General features: G+C 38.5%; 1 protein-coding gene and 1 pseudogene across 1 annotated transcript; one reads left to right on the top strand and one right to left on the bottom strand.

Moving 5' to 3' along the window:
* Positions 1-6,487: 6,487 nt before the first annotated feature.
* On the bottom strand, positions 6,488-8,270 carry LOC101591097 (guanine nucleotide-binding protein-like 3-like protein; the record flags this gene model as incomplete). Its single annotated transcript, XM_023714224.1, is given in 1 exon segment — positions 6,488-8,270. A coding segment is annotated over 1 exon segment (1,683 nt), but the record flags the coding sequence as incomplete, so codon positions are not given.
* Positions 8,271-8,275: 5 nt separating this feature from the next.
* LOC105742062 overlaps positions 8,276-19,750 on the top strand; it is a 46,482-nt pseudogene continuing 35,007 nt past the window's right edge.

The raw sequence follows: 19,750 nt of genomic DNA, 5'->3' as shown, positions 1-19,750 counted from the left end.
AGAGTGCAAGAAATCTGTCCACACTATAGAGTTCTCAAAGAATTCAAATAAAGTTTCAGATCTCATGGCAATTTCCTAAATGAATCCAACATAGAGGTAGAAAGCAGAGCTAGGGAGGAAGATGTAGTCTTCCAGGCCATGTTCCCAGTGATCTGCCTCCTCTAACTAGATCTTATCTCCTAACAACATGACAGCTGTAAGCCCTCATAACCCAGTTGTCTTCCAGAAGTCCCACCTATGAACACATGAGGCTCTAAGGGGACATAGAAATACAAATGATAACATTCCACCTCTGTTCATTAAAAGATGCAAGTACATCTCCTTATGAAAAATGAATTCACTCCATCTCTCAGAGTTGCCAAAGTTTGAGCAATTTCACCATTGTTAAAAGTCCAGGCTCCAAGTCTCCTCTGAGACTTAAAGCAAACTCTTAGTTGTGAGCCCCCATAAAAAGGTAAAGGGTAGTTAAAAATGCAACACAATATAAACATTCCTATTCCAACAAGAAGAATCAGGAAGATAAAAAAGAATGGGACTAAAACAAGACCAAAACCCAGCAAATAAAACATTAAATCCCAAAGTCTCATGCCTAGCATCCAGGGAAAGATGTGGGAAGATTTCACCTCCAAATGGCTTCAGTGCCCTCACCCCTCTGGATTTTCAGTAGCTATAGCTCCATATTTTATCTCTTGAATTGGCTTTGCTTATTCCTTGTCACTTTCCACAGATGTTCCATATTCCTTGCTCATCTAACTTTTCAGGGTCTCCACAGTGTTTTTGGCTTCATTCTCGCAGGGTCACCACTGATCTTTCAGGGGCACACTTTCTGGCCTTCTATGCCATTTTCTAAAATATGGGTGCAACTTTCCTGACAGGTCTATAATACCAGGACCAGGTGAATGATGCTAAGATCTGCTGTCAACTTAGGCATAAGCCAACCTTCTTTATGTTATGCTGTAGAGGTGTCTCAGTTCCTAGACAACTCAACACTATCAACCCAATCTCAGGGAAAAAGTTCTCTAAGTGGCCTTTTTCCAGCACTGTGCCCTATGGTTGTTTTCTCAAAACAAAATATTTTGCTTTTTAATTTTGAGACTGTGAAGGATGCACGCTTACTGGTTCTTCACATGCCCATAACCAGTCTTCCACATTGTCCTCTTGTAAATCACTGGACTTCTTTTTAATTTTAATCTTTTTAGCAACCAACTTCTCCTTGGTTGCATATTTCCTCCAACTGTTTGTGAGCTTCTTTTTTTCTGGACAAACTCACAAATTTTTAAATAATTCAGAGATACAATGTGATCTCGATTTTCAGTATTAAACTGGTAAAAAAAAAACTTCAATGAATCCATGTTACAGTCTGAATATTGGGTACCTTGAAATTTTCTCTACCAGATTGATTCATCCACTGCCCTTAATCTTAGGCTCCCAGAAAGTCATAGGACACAGGGAAAATGTTGATTTTTTTTTTCTGCCAGAGCATAACATACTTGGTTTGAAGTCCAAATACCAATTGAGTCCTTATTCCAACTGATGCCTCCTAGTCCTGATCTTTACCAGCTGCATTTCTATCAACACTCTGATCCTCTGAGCTCTGATCAGAATCTCCTAGCAAGGTTGGCTTGCAGCATGCTAGGGTTGTTTCTCTAGCAAGTATCTTCAAACTTTCCCAAATGTCTCTCACAAACCAGTTTCAAGGGCTTTTTTAAATTTATTTTTTATTTTTTGTGGTTTTACTGAAGCACAAATAAGCATGCACACAGGCTGTCTATCGTTTTCTTCACTGCACAGCCTGGCATTGGAATTGGTGACTTGGATGGCTAGCTAGGCTGCTTTTTCCACAATGGCCTTGTGGTTCTTAGAGGAGATGTTGTGAGTAATCTCTGAGCAGTAAGACTTGTTGCACATCGGCAGCACCTCTAGCTCCTTAACACTGTGCAACAGAACCTTCTGGAAGCCACTGGACAGTGTGTACTTTGTCTTTCTGTTGCTTCCATAACCTATGTTGGGCATCAAGATCTGGCCCTTGAACCTCCTCCGTACCCTGTTGTTGGTGTCTCTGGGTTTTCACCAGTTGCGCTTAATTTTGTTATACTGGTCTGACTTTTGCCAGATGAACTTTTTCATCCTCTTTTTGATAATCTTGGGCATCACAAGGGGTCTGAGGGCCACCATGGTGCCACGAGGGAGATGTCTGCCCTCAAAGGCTTTTGAATCATATGGTCAGGTATAGTTCTAGAAGTAACTCTACTTCTTTAGTGTCAAAATCTGTCTTGGTTAGTCCTCTTGTTACTGACACAAATTTTTGACACCCACAGTTTAAGGGAGGAGATTCTTTTGGCTCAAGTTTCAGTGCATAGGCAGCTGACTGTAAGACAGGATAACATGCCAGAAGGTCATGGTGTAGGAATAGCTGCTCACAGCAGACAGAAAGTGGAAAGAAAAAGGAGGAGCATGGGAAGAAGATACAGTATAACCTTCCAAACTACCCCCCCATGATCCACATCTTTTGATGAGACCTCATTTCCCAACATGTCAACTGTAAGCCCCCATAATCTAGTCACTTTGCAGAATGCCCCATACCCTCACCAATGAGAAGCTTCCTAGGGACATCTAGATGTAAACTATAACAAAGTGGTTTCCTCAGCCTTCTTTACAGGTGGCCAGTACAAACCCTGTGGGCTCTGTTGACATCTCCTGAGATCCCTTTTCTAAGCTGACAAACTAGCACCACCCCTGACCTCTGTGATTTATGTTGGTTAACAACACCTTCTAACTTTTTTTTTGGAGAATTGCACTAAGACAAATTTGAATGGATTTTCCTGAAAAGTGACATTAGCTATACACCTGAGGTAGCAAGAAAATCCTTCACTGAAGTGAAGTTCACAAAGGCATTGATACTTGCATTAATGTTACAGGGAAAGAGTGACATTCTGTGTTATAATCATACCTCAGAACTTTCCAAAATATACTGTTCACATGAGAGCTAGCATCCTGGTTGAGAATCTTATTTATGGCTGTCCTCTGTTGACTGGGCCTGGTGACAGGAATTATGCTTTCTGAAAAGAATAGAGTTAATAGGGGCTCAACATACATAAGGTAGGTGATCACATTTGACCTAAAGAAGGCAATGATACTAACTACCAAAAAGGGCAGATGGAAAGGCTGCTAAAGTTATCTCTATAGTGGTCTCCACAGACTCACAGGGGTCTGAGGAGATGACTAATAAAAGATGTTCTTAGGGAAATCTTGTTGCCCAGACTAGGGAATTCCTCATTGCCTAGGAATTGCTTAATATCAAAATAAGTAAAGAGAGGCTGAATACAAAGCTGTGGTCAACCTCTCACATGGAAAGCAGTGTTCTCTGCCCAATGTAATAATTAAGCAGTTTATACATTTGTAAACACCCAAGCATATTAAGTAAAGGAAAGAGTGGATTCATAAGATGAAGGTTCTTGCAATATGGGCTCAATGATGCACAATACTGATTTCTCCAGTGATACTACACTGGGACAGGGGATATACAAATCTTGCAGGTGCTGGAAATGTAGAGTCTACACTGACACTGGTGCTTTGGTGCCAGCTCTGTCATGGCCTCCATTTCTCATGCCAGAGGCCTCTGGTCAGTACACTAAGCTGTGGCCCAGTGGGGAAATAAGAAGCCCAGATGAGCCTAGGGCTGCTGTTTTCCAGCACAATAATGTTGAAAGATGACTTCTTTTGATTTCATTCCTGTTATGTTGTTTTTTTGTTCGGGGGTTTTAAATTTGATCTATAAAATATGATTGATGATTTCTTCCTGGCCCATCTCACAGAATTTTTCAAACCATAAAATGAGATAATATTTTATAATTGTCAAGTGCAATGCAAATGGAACTTGTTACCAGCACCTCATATAGTTAATTGTACTTTAAATATAACTGAAATTTATTTTCCTTGTTGTTGTATTTTACAAGGCCATCTAATATAACTTAGTGTATGAGTAGGAAAAATATGGGAAAGTAAAACCTTTTGCATTATTCTATCAAACATTTCTACTCAAATCTCATAGCAGTGCTTGAATGCACTTTAAAAAAAGATCTTTGCAAGTGTTGATTGGATCCTGTAGTGTATGTGTTGGTGAAGTTTTTTTTTAACATGTCCTGTTGGAAATGTAAAGTGTGTGTAACATTTTGACTTGTAATTTATACTTTAGGTAATTACATGCTAAAAGAAGCCAATATAAAGATGTTAATTTCAGCATTATTTTAATAACAGAAAGTATGAAAATATCCCAATCTTCAACAAAATAATTTGGTTACATGTTATGTTAAATTGACTATAGTGAAAGATGCTGAGGTGATAAAATGCTGTGAAAGATTTGTATTTATTGACCTGGAAAAATATCCTCAGATATGAAAAGTGGAAATCACAAATATCAGTGAAAGTAGTGACTTTTCATTTTTTATTAATTTTAATGTAAATGAATTTACAATAAGACAGTTTCAAAACAGGTTAAGAGGACAGTTACAATAATTAATATATTCATATTGTCTTCATAATAGTTATTCAGATTACAAGATGCAAGCATGATATCTTGTCTAAACACTATTATTACAAATCTTTCTTCTTGAACTAAGACAAAGTACCTGTATATCTATCCTAATTCATATATACATATATATTTATTTATTTTTTTACTACAAATGGTCCATCATGTATATCTCCCTTTTTTGTTTTGTTTTGTCAGAGATGGGTGTTCCATTGCCATTCAAATATTGTAGCTGGGCATGGTGGCACCTGCCTCTAGTCCCAGCTACTTGGGAGGCTGAGTTGGGAGGATCCCTTGAGTCCAGGAGTTCTGGGCTGCAGTGTGCTATGCTGATCAGGTGTCCGCACTAAGTACGGCATCAATATGGTGACCGCCCAGGAGCAGGGGACCACCAGGTTGCCTAAGGAGGGGTGAACTGGCCCAGGTCAGAAATATTGTAGGTGCTTTGAATTCAGCAGAATAAGCCAATATAGTCCAATAGTCCATAATAATAGTGGATTATCAGCAGAGATGGCAATGTCAGAAGTTGTTGACTTGAGCCTTTTACAGCTCAGCATATTAATATGGCTTTACTTTTGATACCTCATGGTTATATTTTTTTGTGGGTGGTTAAGACCAAGTTAAACAACACCTATATAACTAAAAATGTAACTTTTGTATCTGACAAGGTCAGTCAAATTCCCTCAGGATTTCCCTGAAGCTATGTACAGCAGTTTGTAGATCTTTTGACAGTGTCAGCCATCTGGATGAGTCATGGCCATTTCTTGAACAGTTTGCTTTCTGTGAAAGCCTGAAAGAATGTTTTCTCTCTAGGTGACTCTCCTTAGGCACACTCTACATCATGCAGATCACTTTCCTCTGTGGCCCCATAATCTCCCTGATCAGAAAATTTAAATACCACTGAGTTACACGATGTTGCAGTACAGGTTCTCTTATGTCCTGAGTCTTCACTTACCTTGAATGGCTAGGGCCAAAAGGTTGTCTATCCTTGTAACTCTTTTTTTTCCTCTAATTTTTGGTCTGCATAGTTAAGGTGTTAACCATTCAGAAGAGAAGCTTAATGATATTATTATTCTATAACAGATGCAGTTGAGCTCACCATCACTGTCTGAATATCAAATGCCTTAGACATAACATGGAACTACCATTTTCCAACAGCCGTGGACATTCTAAACTTTAAATTCCTATAGAATGTAAAAAAATGCATATTTTTACACAGAAATTTAGAAATCTAACCATATGCAACATTGTAGCAGAACAATCCTATGACATTTTTCTTGTCTCTTGTTTTCTTTTATTACCTTTTTAAAAATAACCAAATATTTACTTGAGAGAGAGCATAGCAATAATTGATACAACATGAGAAGCAGTGCATATTTAGAAGACCAGAATGATAAGTATTCCAAGCATGATTTTAATATGGCACCTTTCTATCCTCAGTGTAGTTGGTTAGTGACTTTTCATTTATATCATAAAAGTATTTACCTTAAAAAAGTTCACTAACATGTTCACAATGAAATCTGAATGTGTAACATTTCAGATTGCTTTTACTTTTTACTTTTTATATGGTTAAGTTTTGCACAGTTAATTTTTGTTTTTAAATAATAAAAACAAATATTTATTTATTTATTTATTTTTGTATGGAACTGGGGATTGAACTCAGGCTCTTGTGCTTGCCAGGGAAGCATTTATTCCACTGAGCCATCTCCCTAGCCCAAGAACAAATTTTAACATTTTTATTATTTATTTATTTTTATGTCTTTTATTGTGCTTTTCCTGTTTTTTCTTCACCATTTTGTAGTCCTCATCAGAAAGAAATTATATTTATTTTATTGAAAAGTTTAGTTGGAGCACCCCCCCAAAAAAAAATCCTTTTAAAAAGTTTACTTGGAGAGAATTTTAAAAAGGCAAATTTTCACCATATGTGTAGGTTCAAAATTTTATTTTATTTTTTTATGCAAGAGGTTCTTTTATTATACAGGTACTTTAGAGACCCAAACTCTTTTCTTCCATCCCACAGGAACCACAGCTTGGGGAAGGGAATGAGATCATTGGATTAGTCACCAGCACTGTTATCACCATTGCCAGAAAGGTCCAGGATAGACATCATGGAATCAGAAAGCTTGCTGGCAATTTTGTCTGTACGCTTCTGCATCTTCTTCTTATTCTTCAGGGCAGATGCCAGAACCTGGCCCTGTTGCAGGGGGTCTGTCTCTATAATTCTCTGCAGAACTGGGCGACGGTCCACTGAACTGACCTCTACCACGTTATTGTTCTTGGTATGGTGGTGGTCGACATTGCGTTTAGCCCATCCCACTTGATAATAGTTTGGATTGGCGTGACACCCAGCAAGATCTCCACTCTGATATATGGTAGTTATATTTTCAGTGGCATCTGGTATTTTCATCACTGGAGAATGCAGCCTCTTGATCTCCATTTCAAGTGGGTCTATGTCACCCAAAAGCTCGTCAGATTCTCCTGTGGCCAAGCATTCCATGGTGTCTTCATTGGCCTGCTCAATATCCTCAATGTCAAAGATCTCAGTCATCTCCTTAACAATCTCAGCACTGATATGAGTAGGCAGAGTGTGCGTGGGTGGTGGTAGTATATAGAAGCTGATCTTCCCACTCACCCAGTCACTCAGGACAGCTTTGGCAGCCTGCTCTTGACTATATAAGCCTCCCTTTTTCTTCTTTCCTAAGCGGTGGGCCACTGCAGTGAGAAAGTGCTCAGTAGTCTGGAACCCAGATACACCATAATAGTTGGAAATCTCCTCCAGACTGCAGTGCTTCAAGATAGTCTCCACTGGAGTCTCAGGGTCTGCCAGCTTCTGCACATCGATGCAATTGCGCAGGATGGCATCCACCTCTGAGTTGGGTCCTGGGACAATGCCCAGGGCATCCAGCAGCCTGATAAACTTGTCCAGGTAGACCTCCTGCATGTGTTTAGTTACCCCAGGAACAGCTCCCACACTGCATGCACGGCTGCGCTTCAGGCTATTGATCAGGCTACTCTTCCCAACATTGGGAAGTCCCACAACACCCACACGAATGTGGGTACGCACTTCACCCAAGCGGCAATAGTTCCCCAGAACCCTCATGAGGTTTTCAGCTCCAAAGCAGGTTTTGCTTTTCAGCAGTGACTCAGAGGCTTGCTCCACTGGCACACTGCACCGATTCAAGTTCTTGACCTGATGCTGGGTGCTGGCTTTGAAAGCCACTGTTGGCAGCTCATTGCAAAGGTAATCTAGCCATTTCGCCACAACCTCTTTGGGAACCAGGTCAATTTTGTTCAAAACAAGGACCAGCTTCTTGTTGCCTTCTGCCTGAAAAACAGCCTCTTCCATTTGGAAACAGCGACAGCCCAATGGGTCTCTGGCATCCAGGACTTCCAGAATCACATCAGAGTATTCCACCACCTTGCGGAACTCCCTGTAAAAAGCCCTTCTTGAGGCCTTATCATCCAACTGAGGAAACGTATTTAATTCCTGCAAAACTTCCTCCTTGCGTTCAAACTCCTCCTGACGTCTCAGGACATCCTGACAGTAATTCTCAATGGTTCTGTGCTTGTGTTTCTTTTGCTCCCGGGCAGCTTGCTGCTTCTCCCTCATCTCCTCAACCCTCTTCTTCTTTAATGCCACCTCTCAGCTGGCGTGATCATTGCAGTGAACAAAACGGGAAGTGGAGGACACTCTGGAGGTTGTTTTCTTCCCATTTTGCTTTGCGGGTTTGTCTAAATTTCATGATGATCAACCAGCTTGGAAACAGGTAGATTCAAATCTGCCCACTTTCTTCCTACACTTCCAGCATAGACCAGGGAGGACAAGGTAGGGTGGTGTCACACGGCTGACCAGGTTCAAAATTTTAATGCTATCTTATTGTTCATTATATTATGAGAACTTGATTGTAGGCTGAATTCTTGTTTTTCTTGTGGTTGTTTTTAAAATCCAAGACCTAAGATATTGCTTCAAGAGTGTGAGTTTGAATTGGTCAAGTAATGTCTGTGGCTCATCCACATGGCTGACACTGACAAAGTGCGGTACAGGGTTTCAGGATAAATCCTGAGGGGACTTGACTGACCTTATCAGATACAAAAGTTACATTTCTTGTTATATAGGTCTTTATTTTAGTCTGAATCATCCAGCAGAAAGGTATAAAAACAAAATAAAAGGGGTGAATCCATGTTGGTATGCTGGACTGTAAAGGGCTCAGGTCAACAACTTGTGACATTGCCAGTCCTGTGGATGACCCACTACTATTATGGACTCCTGGACTATATTGGAATATTTTGCTGAATTCATGCACCTACAATATTTAAATGACAATGCAATACCCATCTCTGACAAAGCTAAGCAAAAAAAGGGGATACAAATGAATGATCCTTTTGTATGTGTATATTCAAAATAGGATAGATATACAGCTACATTCTCTAATTCAATGAATAAGATTTGTTTTAATAGTTTTTGTGGACAGGATGCATCTTGTACAATGAATAAGCACTTGGACAACAATGTGCAATGTAGTTATTATTGAAACTGTCCTACTGATTGGCTTTGAAACTGTCTCATTACTATTTGTTTCTCAATAAAATTATTTTTAAAAAGTGAGTTTGAAACTAAATGCATCCTTGTAAGCCCAGATACTCAGAGGCTGAAGCAGAATGATTTCCTGAAGCCAAGAATTTCATGCCAGCCTCAGTTCAGTGAGAGGTAATCTTTTTTTTTGTTTTTTGTTTTTTGTTTTTTTTTGAATTGGGGATTGAACTCAGGCTCTTGAACTTACCAGGGAAGCGCTTATTCTACTGAGCCTGTGCCATCTCCCCAGCCCCTAGTCAGAGGTAATCTAAAATAAGGAAAAAAATAATCATAGAATGTTTCATAATGCAATTCTTTGCAGCTTTGATTGAATGCAGTAAATATTGATTATAACCAAATAAAAGCAAATGTACTAAAAGAAATATTTTAGTATTTATTTCAAATGTCTGTCTTGTTTCTAGAGGAAGAACTTTTAGGAAAGAATCTTTGCAATAGGAAGGAAAAACTGGGACGAGGAAAGGGATACAAGAAAGAAGGGAAAAAGATATAGTCACATATATGCAGGATAGTTTGGATAATTGTACTGCTGGAATGGAAAAAGTTAACAGAGCACACTACCTTGATGCTTGATCAAGTTGGTATTCAATGTGATGGCAGCTGGCTTTCATAATAACTCTGTGAAAGAATTAGAGAAATTGAATGTCCAGTGTCATACAACTAAGAAATAATAGAGCTAAATCTAGCTTCAAAATATATGACCTTTTCTGAATCTTAGCCTCTATAAAATTGACTTTTTTTTTTTTTTTTGGTGGAACCGGGGATTGAACTCAGACCCTTGCACATGCTAGGTAAGTGCTTATTCTACTGAGCCATCTTGCTGGCCCAACCTCTATAAAATTGAAAAAATATATTAAAAAGATATTTGAACAAATAAGGTTGGTTATTGCTCTACTGGTTATTGCTATGTCCTTTAAACATGTTCTCTGTGAGCTGGATGTGGTAGTGCACACCTGTAATCTCATCACTCTGGGAGGAAAGGGTAGGAGAATCACAAGTTTGAGACCGATTTAGGCACTTACTGACTTAATGAGACCCTATCTCAAAAAATTATATAAAGGGCTGGGAATATGGCTCAGGAGATAGGCCCTGGATTCAATATATAGTACCACATGTGAAAAAATCTTTATGTATTATTTATTAAATTTGTAGAGTCAGGGTTAAATTAACTAGTATACCCTCATTTGGCACACTAATTTAATATATATAAATGTATGCATTTGTATGTATTATATAAAAACACATGTGCGTTGTATTATGTATATTACATAATATAGATTATTGTACAGTATTGCATATATAATGCATGTTACATATAATGTTTATTCTGTTATACATACATTATACATTTATGATTTTGATTATTATTTTTTATTTTAGGGAAAGCTCTACAAAATGTTCAGGGTCTCACTACTAGATCAGACTCGTAGTCATTCTCCTGTTTGCAGCCTCCCAAGATCTGCGATTAAGGCACGTGCCACCATGCCCAGGCTCAATTGCCATCTCAGCATGCCGTGGGGGCCGTGCCAGCACAGCAGGCCTGAGGATCGAACCTCAGCCCCTGCACCTACTTGCTACATTTATGATTATATACATACAAGGGTAAAAGTTGTTTTGACAAATGAGAAGCTTCAGAGAACTCACTGAAAGAAAAAAATTTCACATTTGCTTAACCAGAGAATACCTCCTTAAACATTACAAAGGCACTATTCCCCTCACAGACAGAGGGGCCTTGAAAGAGCTATGGATTTTTCCTTTCATCTACCACACACTTTTTTTTTTAAAGACAGTGACACATATTCTTTCTTTATGACCTCCAGGTCCACAAACATGCTTATTTATTTTTGGGGAAAACTGAGTCTTTCTTTTCTTCAAGTTGGTAAAAATGTTATTTCTTGTGTTTTGCCATTGAATTTCCTGGTTTTGGAGTGATTTCATCTGGCAGGTTTGTAGTTAAACATTTTGTGCATGCTAAATATGCCTCATATTTATTGCAATTCTTACTTCTGGAGTCATTATTATATTGCTTGATTAGTATTTTCTCCATAATCAGGCATAAAAGAAATTTTTATGGTGCAAGTGGTGGTGTGAGGTTGTAGTACAATTTCATCAATGCACAATCCTGCTTTCTATTTTTTCCTTCTTTTTTTGGGGTGGCAGGGTCTTTGTGCAGTTGGGACTGGCTTTGGGATCTTTATGTAGCTCAGGTAGACCTTGAATTTATGGTGATCCTTCTACCTCAGTCTGAGTGCTGTGATTATGGGTGTACACCTGAACTTATTTTTTTAAAGAAAATGAAATATCAATATAGGTTTCTGACTTAATTAGTTTTGAAATAAAATGCAATGACACAAAGAATCACTAGCAAATCTAAGAAAAAAGTACTCTGTCTATATCTGTTTAGGATGAGAGTCCCCAAAATTTTGTGGTGTTACTGACATGACACCTTTTAGCCACATTCTTTAAGTGTAGACATCAGTGCATGTGGTATATTGGTCTGTTGGGGTTACTGGGTACATTTAGATACTGAGAAACCTGAGTTTAAAAGCTGGAGACAAAGGCAGAATTATAATCCTGCAACCCTATTTTTGAAACTTTGCCATGAACACATCAAACATTTTCAGGTATCCCAGAATTATAAAATTTCAATTTGGAAAGTTTCAGAAATCATCTAATTCAATTTCTTCATTTTGTAGGAAATAGGACTTGGAGTTAAAGAAAGGCATGTGGTTTTCCCAAAGCAAATGAGAATTTAGGTAAAGCATGTTTTTCTACACACGTGTTCTGGACAGTTGCCCTAAGATCTAGCCCATGGCCCCTGAGATGTTGTTTCCTAAAGTCATAGCTGGATAAAATAAACAGTTATGAGGTCAAAAGTTTTAGTGTAACCCCTAACCCCCAAACAGAGAAAGTTGTTATAAAAGAGCAAGTCTTAGCCAGGTATGATGGCTCACACCTATAATTCTAGAATTCTGGGAGGCTGAGAAGGGAGGATTGAAGTTTTGGGCTCAACCAGGGCAATTTAGAAATTTAGTGAACCTCTGTTTTAAATTTTAAAATTTTTAGAAAGAGCTGGTGATGTAACTTAGTGTGAATGTCTGGATTCAATCTCTAGTACTGTGAAAATAGTAAGTCTTGAAATCCAAATAAAGATTTTAGTTAATAATAATAATGTACAAAATTGGTTCATAATTTGTGACAAATGTGCAAATTATGCATAAGATATTAGTAGTGAAATTTAGCCTAGGAGGGATGGACCAAACTTGTAATCCCAGCACTCATGAGGTTTAGGCAGGCACATTCCTGTAAGTTTATGCCCAGCCTGGCCAGCCTGAACTACATAGGGAGGTCTTGTCTCAATAAACCAAGAAAAAAATAAAAAGAAAGAGAAGCTTGACCGAGATGGAAGGAAACTTTCTGCGTTCTCTAAACAACTTTTCCATAGATCTAAATCTATTCCAATTTTTAAAACTCAATTTAGAAATGTATGTCTTGGTGCAGTGTCTCTATATCTACGGACTCTGTGTCTATGCATTTGACCAACTACAGAATGAGAATACTCAGAAAACATCACTTCTGTCCTGAACATATGCAGGATTACCACCTTAATCACTAAAGTAAAACAACTATCTAACATTCACAGAGTGTCAGGATTTAAGTAATCTGGAAATGATATACAGTACATGATAGGATATGTGGAGGTGTGCAAATCCTTTGCCATATCATGTGAAGGTCTACAGCATACATGGGCTTCAGGACCTGAAGGGATACTAGCACCAATTTGCCTCAGATACTGAGGGTGACTGCATTTCACTGATGTGGAAATGTGAATCTCTATATCACTGTTAGTGTTTCTGAGGAACCCATTTAGAAAGTGACCATATTCTATTCATTTTCCTTCCACTCATGCAGCCACAAGTGTTCCAAGCAATACTGTGGAAGATAATTTTAAAATATAAACTACTCCAACAGAATGAACACTGTGCCGATAAAAATATTTTCTTTATCCTTAAAGCACAGAATTTGAAATAGACTGAGTTCTATTTCCTCCTGAAATAGTTATTTGCTTGCAGAAGTTTCCTTGGTATGAATTCTGGTATCTGATTTTTAGACAATAAGAGCTAAAGTATTTTATTTTCAATTTCCCTCCCAAAAGTTTAAGATGAGTATCTCCCTTTGTCTGTACTTTTCAAATGGCTCTGATGATGTGAGAACTTGATAGGAATGGCAAGGACAGTCTTCTCTGAGTTGTAGCAATGGTCATTACAAGTGTTACAGAAATGATACATTTATAAGGTCATACTGCAGCACTCATCACACCCATCCATACCCTCTCCTCTGAAAGTTGCATTCTACATAGAAATATTTAAAAAATTTTAGACCATGGACTAACATACATGTAGTGTTCAAATAAGTCTCAAAAAATAAAATGTTTATGTGTCCCTGTCCCTAGTTGTATGTGTAATCCACAATGAGTGCTCCTTGTTTATCTTCTTGAGTGATGTTTTTACTTTAGAAGCCCCCAGACTAAGTTATAGCATTATCTGGGTGTTGTGTTTCCATGTGAAAGAGTCAGCGGTGAGTCTTGAAGGAAGAGAGTCTTGATAGACACCACAACTACTGCTCCTCCTCTGCTCTTTATTGTTTTCTGTCACCATAAACTGCTGCCATTTGCCTTGGAGCCAGCAGAACATAGACTAAAACTTTCCCTAACTATGAGATAAATAAACCTTTTCTTCCTTCCTTTTGGATGTTGACATTTTGTACCAGCAATGAGTAAAAAGTAACCAAGACAACATTTGGTACTAGGAGTGGGGTTGTTGTTGTGACTATACCTGACATTGTGGATTACAAGCTTTTGGGATTGGCTTATGGGAAGAGATAAAAAAAGGTTTAAAAAAGTCACTTACTAGTAATGAGCTAAAATGCTTTCAGCTTTTCTGTATGGAATATTCTGGTCAGAACTCGAAAGACCAAAAGACTGATACAAAGCTGGCCTGTAAAAAACAGGATGGGGATGTTTCTGCTAGAAAAAAAGACAACATTGGTTGTTAGACTGCAGATGCTTTATGTTATGGCTTGGCAAAGTTTGTCTACATTTTGCTTGTGTCCAGAGACTTTGCCTGAGATTGAGATTAAGCACAGTGGACTAATAATCTTAAAAAAATCACAAGACAGTCAACTATTGAGGAAGTAGTATGGCTATTCCTGGGACTTTTAGTCAGATATATATTGAGAGTAAAAAATGAAGAGCCCAGCAAATTGATTTAATGTGACTTTGACCAAATAGGATGGCTGTAAAATGTGGAGAGCTGAAAAGATCTTCATTGCCCAAGAAAAACAAAAAATAAAAACAAAGAAAATATATCCTGAGGGCATCAAAGGAGGTGGCAGGTTCCCACCTTTCGAAGCCTCAGAATCACAAGGGTAAGGAATTTTGCTTTGAGAAAAAAAAACAAAAACCAAAAAACCATAGAACCCCATGTTCTAGTTCATTCCACCTTCATTGGTGGTGGCCACATCAGGTTCCAGAATGAAGGATGCAGCCACACTAGATTCCACAATGGCATAAGCATAAAAGATTTGTTCCTCAGAATCAGGGTCAGAGTGCTCAAAAATCCATACACTCAATCCCTACAGCCAAGAGGAAAATAAGGTTGGCTATTGCTCCAGCTGGCAGCAGTCCTTTTCATCATCCATGTGGCATTGGTATTAGGTGCACATAAAATGTAGGAGTTCTGAGTTTAAAAAGGCTTCTACCTAGATTTCTGAAGGCCTGGGTGGCCAGGTAATGTGCCCCTGAGAAGACAGTATTTAAGCTGTGAGCAAAATGCCTATTCAATAGAAACCTCAAAAGTTCAAAAAAATAAAAAAATGTAGTTTGTCTAAGGAGAGCTGCAAGGAGAGGGAAAAGCCAGCTTCCCCAAAAAAACCATGGGAGCTACCAGCAGAAGTGCTACAGGGGTGGACCCATAAAAAGCTTTTGGAGTTCACAACTCATAATATGCTGCTTTAGATGTTCTTGAGGAAACTATAAGACTTAATGTTTGCCCTTGTGGATTTTAAACTCGCCTTGGTCCCAGTGGTTTGTATCCTCCAGTGTATACCTTTTTAAATGGTAATGTTTATCTTGTGCCTTTAAATGTTGAATGTGTTTAACTTTTTGTTTGTACAGAGGCTCACAGCTAATAGTCTTTGATCTTGAGACTTGGACTCTTCAGCAATGATAAAACTGTTAGGACTTTGGCTACCAAACCTATGTCGTGACGTCTAAGTTGTAAAATGTAAAACAAAACAAAACAAAACAAAACAACATGTCTTCATATCTAGAGACTGGTTTAAAAAGTATATATAATTGCCAAGTTGACAAGGGGTGGATTATGGTGGTTGATACATTGTGTCAACTTGGGATGTCAAAAGCTTGAGGGTTCTACACCTTGGGGTGTGGGGACCCTGCCCTAAGGCAGAGAGGACACTCCAGAGTGACTCAGCACAGAAAAGATATGTAAAGGAGTTAAAAAGGCACCCCACTTCCTGAGAAGAGTTCTGATCTTTGCCATGCCACTTGACATCCATGTCACTTTGATGCTTTGAGCTTGATCTCCGCAGCTGCCTCACTTTGGAGGAGCTCAGATCTTTGCAGTGGAGCACCAGTCTTATCCATCAGCAGAGAGAGAGAGAGAGAGAGAGAGAGAGAGAGAGAGAGAGAGAGAGAGAGAGTCTTGATAAGTGCCTCTGCTGCTGCTCCTCCTCTGCTCTTTGTTGCTTTCTGCTGCCATAAACTGATGCCATTTGCCTTGGAGCCAGCAGAATATAAACTAAAGCCTCCAGTAACTTTGTACTAAATAAACCTTTCCTTCGTTGATTTTGGATAGTCATATCTTGTCCCAGCAATGAGTAAAAAGTATCCAAGACACAACAGAAAACAGACAAGTCAAACTTCTATTTTAGATTTAAGTTAAATTAAGGAATGCCTTTATCCCTTATAAATAATTAGTTGTTGTACATATTCTGGGGAAGGGAGGATATACATAAACAAGAATCTCATTCACAGACTTATTTATTCAACCACTTAAAATATTTTTTGAGCATCTATCAAGTGCTAGACAATGTCTTGGATACTTTTTAGTCATTGCTGGGACAAAATATGACCATCCAAAATGAAGGAAGGAAAGATTTATTTAGCTCACAGTTACTGGAGTCTTTAGTTCATACCCCACTGGCTCCAAGGAAAATGGCATTAGTTTATGACTGAACTTTGTCCTTTACCATTGTGGCCTCATACATTCTGTGTTTGTGCTGATACCTTCTACATTTCCTCTTCCATCTTGCTTTACATTGACCTGTGTCTTCAAGGCTGAACTGTGCAGACCACCTGGCCCCTCCATGACATCATCTACAGGAGACTGGAAGAGGGAGGAAAGTAAAGCAGGGTGGTTGTTTCTTGGCCTCTTCCTTGGGGAAGATCACAGATCTTTTCAGGCAGTGCTTCCACAGTCTTCCTTTTTAGGGTTCCTCCAGGCTAAGTGATATTTCAGGGGCCTTTATCACTAGCCTTAAGGTACTGTACTACCTCCCAGCTACACTTACCCTAGTGCCTTGGTCAAAGTCCCTTCATTATTACTGTCTCTTCCCACTGCCTCTGGATTTCCTCCCAGAACTTCACTGAAACAGTAGCAGTAAGGTGCTGATCATAAAGCTTAGACCAGCAAGTTATCATATGACTATGAATATATGATGCGATTTAATTAGTCTCTAAATCCAAATAAGCAAAATGCTATTATGTTAACTTTGAAAAATGAAGAAGATGAACTCCAGAGGATTTAGTTATTTCCCTAAGGCTGTAATGGAGTATAGAGCAGAGCCAGGTCCTGTGACTTCCTAACCCATGTTGCTAATGGCCTCTATGTCTCCATCTGTGGGCTGCAGCTCTCTCTTACTGTCACTGCTATGCAACACAGTGGCACTTTCCATCATCAATTTATCACTTGTGTCAGCCCCAGAAACCCTACCTCATTCTATTTGATCTTGAGATATGAAGTATGTACAATCATTTTTGTTAGATGTATTAATAAGTTCTAGATTTTAAATCTGTGAAATAATTGGAGAAAAACCCTGGATCACAATCTTAAATTGAGATACTTAACTAGTCAATAAACATAAGACATAGGATAACCTCCCTTCCAAATCAAGAAAGCAAAAAGAAGAAATGACCTATTGCAACCTTAACAATAAGCACAGTAATTAAGTTGTCACACACTGACTTGCATTTCATATGACTTTATGACTTTGGGAATCATGCTTTATGTTTGTCATATTTGTGGGCACAACAGCCAAACAGAGAATCTGTTACCACAACCTAGGGGTTATCACCCTAGAAGAGTCCACTAGCATGTCATTTCATTTCATTATTATACTCTGCCTGATTTCTAATAAGATAAAGGTGTTCACATGATAGACAACAAAACAAAAATTAAGCTCCTGGTAGAAGTACAAAACACTAAAGAGGGAAAGGAGGGTCACTTGCCAACAAAGACTTCACCCTTACTAGAGGACTCACAAAATTAAAAAATTATTCAAACTTCAATACATGTTTGGGCTCACAACCAACAATAAGTTTTATCCTTGTGAATGTGCACTCAAGGTTTTCCCCTTTCTTTTCCTTTTCTCCTCCTTTGCTCATTCACCCTTCTCCAGCTTGAGGATAAAGCCTTCTGGAAAGTCATGTCATTAGAAAGGTACAGGAATAGGAATTCCAACATTTTGTTTTTCAATCACCTTTCCAGTGTTCCTCTTCATACTCAAACTGATTCACCAGACCACCTGTGATCCTATATTGCAAGTCTGTGTGGAAACAGAAAGTAAAAGAATAAAAAATAAAAATGCTGATGCAATATTGGCTGAAAATTAATGCTTTCTGCTCAGATGAGGAGTCTGTTGTCCCTATATGTATTCTCATTTTAGTTAAACTGCTGAGGTGTCTTAGGAAACTAATACTAATGCACCTTCCAGACATGAAGGTGCTGGAAATAGAGAAGTGTTTAGTAGGGTAGGTTAAGCCTTGCCTTCTAGAGCTCCCTTGGACCTTTCTATAAGATTGTTCTGGTCATCTAGACAGCCCTTCTCTCTGCTTAGAGCCTCTTTATGGGCTTTCATGTTCTCCCTGAACCATCATTTTACTTCTCACATTATGCTTCCCCATGTTTCTAAACAATAGCAGTTTTCCTTATTTATATCTTAGTGTAGCATGAATGATTTAAAAGTATACAGGGGACAGCTACACGAAGTTCACCTTTTATCTTCCTTTTTTTCCACTATTTGCTGCTTTTGAGTTTTCCAATCCTCAAATTTACACACCCAAATCACAGTAGAAGGTAGTTTCTAAATAAAATCAACATTAACACTTTGACTTTCCAATAAGTTATTTTCCATGTTTGCTGAGCTTTTCCCTTTGCCTGTTCAGTCTTTGTGTATAGTATAGGATTAATTTCTAAGGTTCATATTGGAAGTTACTCCTTTGGGTTTTTTCCTTGGCATTTTCAAAGGAAGGAAAGAATTTCTCACCTCTGGAGTTTGACTCTGGTGCAGGTAAAGAATTTAGCAGCTATGAAGTGATAATTAAAGCCAGTAATAATTTGACCTACCCTAGTCACTAAATTGTACGGGAGAATCCTTTTCCTGTTAAAAGATTGCTATTTAACTCTATACATATTGCTTCTTGCCCTTTTGGCTAAGATCAAGTGTAGTAACTCTCTATACATGTGGTTTAATAAATCTACAGTGCCTTAAGGACATTAGGATGATTTATTCCAGGATATGCAAATGAATATAGCCCATACAAACTTTAGATATATATCAACAAGCTGCAAATTGCCTAGCAAAAGCAAGTTTGAAAGAATTGGAAAATATATTCTTTTTTATATATTGGGATAAAGGAGGAATTCCAAAGTTGGTGAATTCTGGTAATAATGTTTTGAACCATGACACCTGCATTGAGTAAGCGAGTTGCAAAGAAAGCATGGTAACCAGCCTAAGCCAGAGCTTCTGGTCACCTTTTATTTCTCGTTCTCCTCACTCTCTCATTCGATGTTAACTCTGAAATACTGGAACAATGTAACCTTCTTTTCTATTGTTATAGCTGCTACCTTAACAGACCTCATTGTCTTTGACTTGGGTTAATTATTATACAGCATTCTAATTGATCAAGTGACTAAAACTTTCCAGCATCTCTAAAAAAGGGTCATACATTGTGTGACTTATAATAAAGAAATTGTTTTATAATGGTGCTGGAGGCTGGGAAGTAGGAGACTGAAGTGCTGTCTGAGTTGGTACCAGCTAAGGTCCATCTCTCTGGGTTCACAGATAGCTAAATCTTTATTGCTTTCTGCTCCCTTGCACGGAAAGAGAGCAATGAAGTGTATTTGGTCCTTCTCAGTTCCACTCACTAGGATTCCACTATCTTGGCTTCATCACTTCCCAAAGGGGCACCTATAATGCCATCAGGTTGGAGATGAGCTTTCAACACACAGTTTGGGGGGATACAAATATTCAGTTTTTTTCCTTTCTATGGAGAAGAGAGGCTTTATAAAATACAAATATGGTCATATACCCAAGCCCACATGGGAACA

This window comes from Octodon degus, unplaced genomic scaffold (assembly GCF_000260255.1).
Source record: "Octodon degus isolate 3935 unplaced genomic scaffold, OctDeg1.0 scaffold00034, whole genome shotgun sequence".
NCBI lineage: Eukaryota > Metazoa > Chordata > Mammalia > Rodentia > Octodontidae > Octodon > Octodon degus.
Note: the sequence above shows the minus strand (reverse complement) of the source record. Positions and strands in the feature narration are given on the sequence as shown.